At 40.7% G+C, this 10,923-nt stretch overlaps 1 protein-coding gene across 3 annotated transcripts in view; it reads right to left on the bottom strand.

Annotated features, from left to right (window-relative positions):
- Positions 1-1,391: 1,391 nt before the first annotated feature.
- Positions 1,392-10,923, bottom strand: part of WASHC5 (WASH complex subunit 5) — a 29,183-nt gene continuing 19,651 nt past the window's right edge. For all 3 annotated transcript variants that reach the window (XM_071553843.1, XM_071553844.1, XM_071553845.1), the window contains exons 17-29: positions 10,212-10,292; positions 9,446-9,547; positions 8,648-8,827; positions 8,226-8,350; positions 7,567-7,729; positions 6,707-6,809; positions 6,522-6,601; positions 4,952-5,055; positions 4,360-4,489; positions 4,138-4,234; positions 3,590-3,743; positions 2,884-2,971; positions 1,392-1,808 (exon numbers count right to left, since the gene is read on the bottom strand). In XM_071553843.1, coding sequence (XP_071409944.1) covers positions 1,752-1,808; positions 2,884-2,971; positions 3,590-3,743; positions 4,138-4,234; positions 4,360-4,489; positions 4,952-5,055; positions 6,522-6,601; positions 6,707-6,809; positions 7,567-7,729; positions 8,226-8,350; positions 8,648-8,827; positions 9,446-9,547; positions 10,212-10,292 — 1,464 coding nt within the window. In that variant the 3' untranslated portion in view covers positions 1,392-1,751. The remainder of the gene's footprint in view (positions 1,809-2,883; positions 2,972-3,589; positions 3,744-4,137; positions 4,235-4,359; positions 4,490-4,951; positions 5,056-6,521; positions 6,602-6,706; positions 6,810-7,566; positions 7,730-8,225; positions 8,351-8,647; positions 8,828-9,445; positions 9,548-10,211; positions 10,293-10,923) is intronic.

Below are 10,923 nucleotides of genomic sequence, written 5' to 3'. Positions count from 1 at the left end.
CTCCCTCTCTCTCTCTCCCCCTCTCCCTCTCTCTCCCCTTCTCCCTCTCTCTCCCCTTCTCCCTCTCTCTCCCCTTCTCCCTCTCTCTCCCCCCTCTCCCTCTCTCTCTCCCCCCTCCCTCCCTCCCTCTCTCTTCCTCTCTCTCCCCCCCTCTCTCTCTCTCCCTCCCTCTCTCTTCCTCTCTCCCCCCTCTCTCTTCCTCTCTCTCTCCCCCCTCTCTCTTCCTCTCTCTCTCCCCCCCTCTCTTCCTCTCTCTCTCTCTCCCCCCTCTCTCTTCCTCTCTCTCTCCCCCCCTCTCTTCCTCTCTCTCTCTCTCCCCCTCTCTCCTCCTCTCTCCCTCCCTCTCTCCCCCCCTCTCTCCTCCTCTCTCCCTCCCTCTCTCTCCCCCTCCCTCTCTCCCTCCCTCCCTCTCCCTCTCTCCTCCTCTCCCTCTCTCCTCCTCTCTCCCTCCCTCTCTCCCCCCTCTCTCCTCCTCTCTCCCTCCCTCTCTCTCCCCCTCTCTCCCTCCCTCTCTCTCCCCCTCTCTCCCTCCCTCTCTCTCCCCCTCTCTCCCTCTCTCCCTCTCCCCCTCCCTCTCTCCCTCCCTCTCTCTCCCCCTCTCTCCCTCTCCCCCTCTCTCCCTCTCCCCCTCTCTCCCTCCCTCTCTCTCCCCCTCTCTCCCTCCCTCTCTCCCCATCTCTCCCTCCCTCTCTCCCCATCTCTCCCTCCCTCTCTCTCTCCCCATCTCTCCCTCCCTCTCTCCCTCCCCCTCTCTCTCCCCCTCTCTCCCTCCCTCTCTCTCCCCCCTCTCCCCCTCCCCCTCTCTCCCTCCCTCTCCCTCCCCCTCTCTCCCTCCCTCTCTCTCCCCCTCTCTCCCTCCCTCTCTCTCCCCCTCTCTCCCTCCCTCTCTCTCCCCCCCTCTCTCCCTCTCCATCTCCCTCTCCCTCTCCCTCTCTCCTCTTTCATTGAATGCCATTATCCAAACCCCACTGCCATGTTCTTATACAGGAGGTCCGGGACTAACATACCGATTTCCATGACAAGTGTGTAATTTACTACTAAAACTTTGCGAGGTTTCATGGATGTTCTGACTGTTGTTGTTCTTTTCAGTCATGAGCACCTCTGAATCTTGGGTGCTCCCTTTCCCTTAAGGGTGGGATGTCACACATACCAAGACTGAAAATTATGTGAATAAACACCTTGTCCCCAGCATCAGTCAGGTTACAGTTGCACTAATATTTGAGCCTTTAATTAGCCCAACAGGACTTTTAAGCAATGGATATTTAATTATTTTTCTGTTTTCTAAAGAAGAAAATTAACTGTAGTACATAGGCAGACATTAAACCTCTTCACTCTATACGCCTTCTCACCCATGGTTCTTTTAACAGGAAAATTGACACTGGATTCATCAGTCCTGGCAAACTATCCAACACCTTTATTTCCAATTTCATTGTTAATTTCTGATATAAAACTCAAATTTCAACAAATAATTCTTCAGAACAAAAAGCCTAAGTCATTTATATGCAAACAATTACATGCAGCATTTATAATGTGCAGTACAAAATGTACAGTTTGGAGGAGATACACACTGTGTATGATGTCAGGATTCAAACAAGGGTTATAGAGACTAGTGCTGATAGTTACATTTCAGAGACAGCTGTAGATACTGCCTTAAAGCATAGAACACAGTTCTGAACAGCTGTACTTGTCTCACACCCATGCCCCAGCTCCTCATTTCAGGTTTAGGGGAATGACTCAGTCCTTCTCCATATTCATAGAACAGTTCTGAATTCATCAAAAATGAAGCTTGGCACATGTGCTTCAACAACCTGAGGGACACAGGAAGGCACAGTTAGGCATTTGCATTATCCATTCATCCATTAACAAGCACATCTGATCTCTGACTCAAGCACATACCCTACTGACCTGAGCCACCTTGTCACTAGGACATGCTCCTGGATGTGTTGCTTGGCACACAAAGCAAGGAAGGAACAGCACCATCCTGGGCTGTGAGGAAGTGCCAGGACCACAGGTACTGTGTAAGACTGGAGGAATGCTGCCACCCTCTCTTGTTGTGTCTCCACAAAGTACCAGGCTGGACAGGGAGCTGGACAGGCACCAGCTATGTCAGGCTGACACGGGGACTTTCACTACACTGACTGTGGGCTGGGAAGAGGAGACTGGAAGAATCTCACTCTCTTCATTGTGAGTATTAAGCTGGGAAATGGCTTATTCAAGAACAGCTGAAGTACAGCCTATATACAGCAAATGGGATTATGGCTTATTTTTAATAACACATATAAATAACATATCATCTTCAATTGTAGTGAAGTTGCATTTAACCCTGAAATAAAGTCTCTCTGCAAGTCCAGACTTTTAGAATTTCTCCCGCATGTGAGATAAGGAAGTTGCCTGGGAAGTCAGGGTTTCGGAGGAATGGAAGGAAAGACTAGATATAGTGTTTCACCAAAGACTTGCTAATTAGCTTTTTGCCCTCTGTTTAGAATACTGCTAAGTTTATTATTACTTGCCAACACCTTGGAAATTCCATTTTATTGCTTTCCTCCCCAACAGCCCTCAGCAATGTACACTGAAGTTCAAATTACATAGACTTGTTTTAAATCTGCAAAAAGCTGAAAGCCTCTATTTATTAAATTCATCTATTCCTGTGATAATGTGACTGATCTCTATGAATTAAGGCTACTTTGGCATCAGCCTGGCCCTGACCTGTTACTTGTTATGCTGCTCCAGTGCAGTACAAGTGGAAGGTGTGGGCAGCCCTCCCCATGGCCAGATCCCTCATTGGCTGTAGTGGAGCAGGACCACACATTCCCTGTCCTTATTTTCAGGGAAAATGATTGGGGTCTTTAGGGGCATATTTAGAGACATGGAATTCTTTCTTACCTTTCTTGGTAACTTCGTGTAGCGAATGTAATCTTCCAGGAACATGAGGGCACCCACGACATCAACAGGCATTTCTGGAATCTTCTGGCTAAATTACACCACCATGGAGACCACACTCTTACTAACTGAGCAGCTATTTGGACAAAATTACCCAAAAATGCCAGCCTTCAAATAATACCATTTCCACTGGGTGCCATGTGATCTCAATACAATAGAAATAGTATTTTAATCTTATATTTAGTCAAATATATTGTTGTTATTATTATATAATGGAATCACAGAATGGCTTGGGCTGGAAGGGACCTTAAAGATCATCTTGTACCAACCCCCTGCCTTCCACTAGACCAGGTTGCTCAGAGTCCCATCCAACCAGGTCTTGAACACTTCCTGGGATGGGGTATCCACAACTTCTCTGAGGAACCTGTTCCAGTGCCAGTGCCTCACCACCCTCATGGAGAAGAACTTCCTCCTAATATCTAACCTAAATCTCCCCTCTTTTACTTTAAAACCATTCCCCCTTGTCCTGTCACTGTCTATCCATGTAAAAAGATCCTCTGCAACTTTTTTATAAGTTCTCTTCAAGTACTGAAAGGCTGCAAATGTCAACTGTACTCTGCTAGAAAAAAAATAGTGAAAAAGCAGTGATACTACTTCTGAAGCTCTCTTCACAGAGGTCATATGTAGGTAAAAGGTAAAACACAGGTACCTTGTGCACTGTTCCATTGTTGAACGAATAAACTGACCAATCAGAGCCAAAAATTGTTCTGTGTATCTTGAGTGAAACTGTTTCAACAGAGTAAGGAGCCCCAGAACCAAAGGAAGCCAGTCAATTTGATCAGCTGGCCGCTTGCACACCACTCCTGCACAGAAAAAACCGCACAACAATACATGTTTATAAACCAGAACATATTCTCATAGCAGAGGCAAACTTATACAACATGCTCTTCAATACTTTTTTGATGAGTCTTCCCTTCTGTTTGCTCACACATAAAAACTGTAACAACTGCATGTCTTCTGTGGCAAATGGCTTAATGATATTAACTAAGGCATAGGATAAAAGGAGAAATCCAGGAGTTTGGATTCTGTTTCGTACTCCATTGTATTTGGCTTCAATATTATAACAAAACTGTCTGAACATAATGGGCTGAAGTCAGAAATTGTGTATTTTCTATGCAGGTAATTTTCCTGTCTTTTTTACAGATAATTTTGCACAAGTTTTCATTAGAATTAGACAAACAGAAACTTATACATTACCTAAATTTTTGTTGTACTGAAGTTTGGGAAACTGGGAAATGAGGAATAGGAAGTTGACAGTGGGAAAATATGGCAGACGTTTTGTTGTTATGTAGATCTGAGGAGAAATAAAAACAAAAAGAGTAGCATATATTTACATATTATTTATGTGTTTTTTCTCCATTAATAATGAATAAAATAGAAAAAAACAAACTGCCCCAAGCACCAGAATGTATGCTTGACCTTATTTAATGGATTGTGAATGCCAGCAGCTTCCAGATAAGCTGTGATTTCATACAAAAGAGTGTTGTCTTCTTTAGGATAGGGTAGTGATGGGTTCTGATAATGTGCTTCAATGTCAGCCAGTATTGCTCTAAAAGGAAAATAGATTTATTATATTAAATACTTTTTTAAATTATCCCCAAATAAACCTTCCGTACTTGCCACATGTCATAATAATGTAAAAACTTAAAAGACACAAACCCTGTAAATGGTTATGAGTAAAACACCTTCTTTGGACTATCTTTTTAGAAGCATCACATTTGTTCCAAAGTCAGCACCACACTTTTCGCTGTTACTTCTTGTCATCTAAATATGACCTCAAACCCAGATATAACCAAATGCTATAAGAAGCTGCATGTTCAAACTAATTATTTTCCCAGTTGTTATTTACGTTTAATGTTTTTGTTGGGTTAAAATTCAAATATTCATCAACAAAAACCTGCATACAGTCAGATTCCACTTTTTGCTGTAATTTAGATTTTAAGGATTGCTGAACTGATAATATTTACATCACAGTGACACATGCAGCTCTTCAGCCCATTTTACTTCTTACTTATTGAGATTTTCCAAAGCAGCAGCCAAATGCTTGGAGTCAAACCTGCAGGAATAATTTAATTCATTGGTTATCTGCCGTCTTAAAATCTGCATCTGACCGACCTGTTGGAACAAACACAAAAAGGTTGGGGTCTGATACTGAACACAATAAAGGGAGAATAAAGTCAAAGTAAGGAAAAACTTAGTGAGTAACGATTTACAGTTAAGTAGATTACATGAAGTCCTCATTACACCAAACAGCCTCTGTAGGGCTGCCCAAAGCAGGGACACACATGAGGGCTCTGCTCCCTCATTTTGCTACCAGGGCACTGATTCAGCCCACCTGCAGTTGGACCTGACCCACCCCAGCTGCACAGGCACTCAAAGGAGAGATGGAGATTGACACATAGATCCTGGTAGCAAATTCAGGCCATATGAAAAGGGAAAAAAAAAGATAACAGGTATAAAACCCCAGTCACCTGTTTTTCATTGTTAAGTGAAAATGCTTGTACGCTGTTCTCTAACTCTCCCTAAACCTTAGGATCAGCAAGGCAGGAGCAAAAACCATCAGAGAGGCTCATGGCAGTCAACCTTTCCCCTTTCCTGACCTTTCCTCTTCCCTCCAGTAACATAAACATTCATAGCAGTCTGAAAAACACTGGTTCCAAAGTATCATTACAAAGACAAGATAAAGAGCCAGATTAAGGGTCTCTTTAAATCTTCAGCATGGTACAATGCCTTCTGTGGGAACAAGGCAAGTGTGGGAAATCCTTCTGCTCCAAACTTCAGCCCTGGCACATCATGGTCAAAAGGCACGGTTGGGAGTCTTACAGCTCCTGATACTGAAGACTAACACAGTCCCCAAACCAGATCTCTAGTGCCAGACTCTGTTTTTTCTTTATGAATCTCATGATGAACACTTTGTGGAGTGTGAGCTACCCATATAAATGAAGCCAGGAGCTCTTGCAAACCTTGGCCTGCTTCACTTGTGATGCTACACAATTCCAAGCCAACGCAAAACAACATTATAAAATAAGGAGATTAAAGGTTAAAGATTGAAGATAAATTAAGTTGGAAAAGACCCCTCAGATCATCGATCATCATCCGACCTCTGACTGAACATCATCATGTCTACAAGACCATGACATTAAGTGCCATCTCCAGTCTTTCCTTAAACACCTCCAGGGATGGTGACTCCACCACCTCCCTGGGCAGCCCATTTTAATGTTTAACCATGCTTTCTGTGAAGAAGTTCCTCCTAATGTCCAACTTGACCCTGCCCTGGCACAACTTGAGACTGTGTCCCCTTGTCCTGTCAGTATTTGCCTGAGAGAAGAGGCCAAACCCCACCTGGCTACAACCTCCTTTCAGGCAGTTGCAGAAAGTGATAAACTCACCCATGAGACTCCTAGACAAGCCCAACTCCCTTAGCTGCTACTCACAGAACTGGTGATCCAGAGCCTTCACCAGCTCTGTTGTCATTCTCCAGACTTGCTCCAGCCCCTCAATGTCCTTCCTGAATTGAGGGGCCAAATATAACCAAAGAGCCTGGAGTAAATTCTGCATATCAGTAAGTCCCACAAACCTACCTTCATAATGGAGTCTAAATATGCTGTCCAGATCTTCTGTGTTTTTGCAATTGCTGCAGAATAAACTTTGTTTGAATTTGCTGAAAAAAGCAAGGGTGAGGCATTAGAAAAACAAGTAAGAAGAGCAATAAATGCGAGTGTCCAAAGACAATTGCTTTCTTGTATATTAACCAGTAAGCACTTACCTATAATTCCTTTGAGAGGACTGACAGCACTCATAAGTGCTTTTAAGGTATCCTGTACTGACCTGTCACGCAATATATTTTTCTGAAACATACTAAGGAAATTCTAAATAAAAGAAAGAAGTAAGTCAGTAAAATCCTTACACATGCACTTTATGATTAATCTTGATGGCACAAGTGTCACACTGTTTAACAGCAGGGAAAGACTGTTTTCATAGATATAGAGTTGAAGAATTCTATAGTTAGACATTATGGCTTTTTGAAGTTATGTTAATCTACATTAGGACAATTAGAAGATCCCCCTCATCAATATGGAATATCCACTGTGGAAAACTATTAATTCAATTTTTTCAGGAAGAACCATCTTCATTGATACTTATTTTCCTTGAAATCTTTAACTAGGCCAGAATTGGATTCTTCTCAGGAAACAAAAAAACTTGATTTCACACAGAAGTATTAAGGAAACAGTCATGGACACCTGTCTCGGGTTGAGCTGGCAAAATACCAACTGCCCAATATTTATGATATTTATAAATCATGGTAGACCCAAACAATCTAATCTTTGTTGATATCTAGACAGAATAGAAGTTGACCTGAGATCAACTTTCAAGTACATACACAGTGTATATTTTCAAAAAGTATCCCATAGCACACAAGCCAGTATTACACAGCACCGTTTATTTAAGTGCACCAACTTTCATAATTTTTTCTGAAAATTCTTACCTTTGGGTTTGACTACCCATTTTTCAAATGCTTTTGATTTCAATTTACCATATCAGTAATTAACAGACTTTTATGTTTGACTAGAAATCATTAGACAGTAAAAGCATCATGACCTTGAGAAACTGAAGTTCAAAACTTACCTGCAGCTCCTTCACAATCATGAAACACAGCAGCCTGTCTAAGCCATTGAGACCAAAGGTTCCTAAAGTATCTTGGATCTCTGAGAAGAGACGACTATTGGTTACTTCCTGATGAGTCTTGATATCATACCAGGTGTTCATTTGGTCAATGTAACATGTGATTCTGAGGAAAAAATAAACAAACAACTACTTCAGAATAATCTGCAGACAGTTCTGTGATAATCTGAGTACTGAGTTATCTTAATTAGACAGATGAGAAACACTCTCCAAGTATCTCAGGCGATATTTACTTATTCTGCTCTCTGCAAGGGTTCTGTCACCCTTCTCTGGTTTCTCTCTCCTCCATTTCATGAGTTGTAAGGGACCCATCGGGATCACTGAGTCCAACTCCCTGCCCTGTGCAAGACACCCCAAGAATCACACCATGTGCCTGAGAGCATTGTCTGAACACTTCCAAACTCAGACAGGCTTGGTTTCCTTCTTAGGCTAAAATCACAACTTTTCTAGACTAATATTTAAAAGGTACAGGATGGAATCGGTAAATGTGGTTTTAGATAGACAGCTAAGGAAAATCTACTTGTTGTGTATTTGGTTTGTACATGATGGACTTGGAGCAATACAATGCATGGTGATATAAGCTTGTGACACACAGCACTTACTTTGGGTCTGTGATCCTGAGGATTTCTCTGCAAAGCCGACCAATAAATGTTACAGATTCATCCACAGGTGTGAATTTTGGTATAGGAATATGAGTAGACTGGTATATGCTTTGCCAGTCCTGAATCTGAAAAGTAAGTTTTAGAGTAATTTGCAACAGAATGAAGTAAAGACAAGAACGAGTCTTATGAACAAAAGATATTAAAATATTCCTCTTCTTATGTCCAACTAATGTAGGGAGGATGTTGAAATATTTCAGAATGAGCTGGGGGAGATAGATACACAGTAAGTAGCACTTTAAGTTGAAGTCCCAACAGTATGAACCGTGCACAATGGGTACATATGGTCCATCAGTCATAGGCTTTAAGAGCCAAATACAAAGACATTTATCAACTTTTTAGTTGGTTTTGGGTTTGAATAGCACCTTTGTTCTTAAGAAGTTATTGCACTCCTGTTCGACGTTGTAGTTAATAATACGAGACACTTCCTCTTGCCAAATTTTTAAACCATATATGTTGACATAATCCTGGATATATTCAAATGATCGATGGAACCCGTCCATTGTAGCTGCCATTTCTTTCAGTTTGGGCATGAGTTCGCTTGGCTACAGATAAACAACAGAAAAAGATAAAACCAAAACTGTAAACAGGTAGAATTGAAAGAAAATGCAAAAGACTTCTAAATACCCTTACAGAACAATCTCTAGAATGTTCCACTATGCTTCAGCCAGAACTGTAAGGCATTGAGATTCAAAGTAATTCTTAATAAATATTTTTTCCTCATGGTTTTAATATTTATTTTTGGCTTGAGTGGTACTATTGATTGATCTGGGAGATTCAACAATCTGGACAGGATCAGAACAAGGAGTCACACTCTTTATTTTATCATTGCCTTTCTATGTTTACCTGTCATATGTGACCTGTCAGTCATCACAGACAAAGGAAGAACTGTGAATTCACAATTGACAGGATACTTTGGAACAGAAGTATGTTTTTTAATTCTATTAGCAGTTTTTTATTCTATTTAGCAGTATAATAATTCATTTTAACATCAAATATGGCATTTCAAATAACCTTTAGAAGTTCGAAATGTGTACTTTTTTACCAAAAGGAAACCTGCACAGAAAAGCATTACTTATTTTCTAGAAGACAGTATAATAAAAGAGGTCCCTGCATATGTAGCCCAAGATACATAAGAAATTAAAATCAAATCAAGATCTTACCTTGGCTCTAGGATTAAAGATGAGGCCCCTGTGAAGAGCCAGGGCCACCCGTTTTACCAGCTCCTTCCTTATTCCATCCTCTAGTAACTGTTTTGGGTCCACCTAAGTAGAAGAAACATTTTTGTCTTAAACACACAAAGATATAAAAAGTATAAAGGACTTAGTTTGTACTAAGAAAGATACTAAATACTTTTGATAAATAGGAAACCACTGCTAACAGATGCACTTTCTCACCAGAGCTTGTCTAAAGAATAAAGATTTATATCCTTGAACTAGAGAATTGTAATTCCTTTAAGTTGAATGGCAAAGGTTTGTAGTTCCCATATTCAACCTTTGCTCATGATCCACTGAGAATGTTGTACAATTCTAAGAAGCCAGTATGCATTAAAAACTGTATATTTCTTCAAGAATACCTGCTTCTGGTCCTCAAAGAGGTATCAATGTAGGCTTAATGTATGAAGGTCAGTTTATACCAATGGAAGAAACAGCTCTTCAGAAAGGCTTTCCAGTAGGAGAACAACTCCAGAGATTACCAGTTAAGGTGGATGACTCTATTTACAATGGGGTCTGTGGGTTCTTAACAACCTTAAACCTTGTTTCTTATCTGGCTGCCAATTTAGGCCTCACCATTTGAAAATTTGTAAGCAAATTTGTTTTTTCTTGTCTTTTTATCTTTCCTCAAGATTTTATATATTGTGCTGACATCTATGGTACAGTGCTAATTGCCACCAAACAATGTTTTCCTACCAGAAAAACAGACCATTACCTTGATGATACCAACTAAAGTAGTTTTCATCATGAGGATTCCTTCAGTGAAGATTGAAATTGCGTGGGTTAGCTTGGCAACCTTAAATAGAAAGAGAAAACACAATTTATTGAAGTGATTCAATAGATTTAAATAATTACTCTAAAAAAATTCCATCTTTCCCAGTGGTAGCTTCCTATTTTAGATTAAAATAATTTGCGTGATATACTTTCAATTTCACATCTTGTTCTAGACTTACTGATAGTACAATAATTACCCTTCTTTTAACTAGATAAATATAGGTGTTACCAATTGGAAAGAACAGGTATCTCTCAGAGGCTTCAGAGAGATTATGGGAGGGAAGACCAGCTATATCTCATGTGTAGAAAAAATGGAAAATCATGGAAAAAACTGTCAGATGGTACCTTTGTGCAGGACAGTGACACAGCTTGCCTAATAAAGCCTGCTGCCACAATGAGTCCACTTCAGCATTTACGCTGATCTAATACAGTAGCACATTTGCATCCATTTTACAAGAGTATCCTTATGCTTAGAGTTCAGATAAACTAGTCTTTTGCCTTTCAGGCATTTACAATTTAGAATAGAGATGACAGTTCAGACCCACAGTTCTACAGAAATCAAAAGTGAAAAGCTTTTGTATGAGGTATTTTCCATTTACCTCATCAAAATAAAACATTACTGACCACTGCCGCCTCCTCCATTCCTATCCACA

The sequence above is a fragment of the Pithys albifrons genome, chromosome 4 (genome assembly GCF_047495875.1).
Source record: "Pithys albifrons albifrons isolate INPA30051 chromosome 4, PitAlb_v1, whole genome shotgun sequence".
Taxonomy (NCBI): domain Eukaryota; kingdom Metazoa; phylum Chordata; class Aves; order Passeriformes; family Thamnophilidae; genus Pithys; species Pithys albifrons.
The sequence above is the reverse complement of the archived record's forward strand: the minus strand, read 5'-3'. Positions and strand labels throughout refer to the sequence as shown.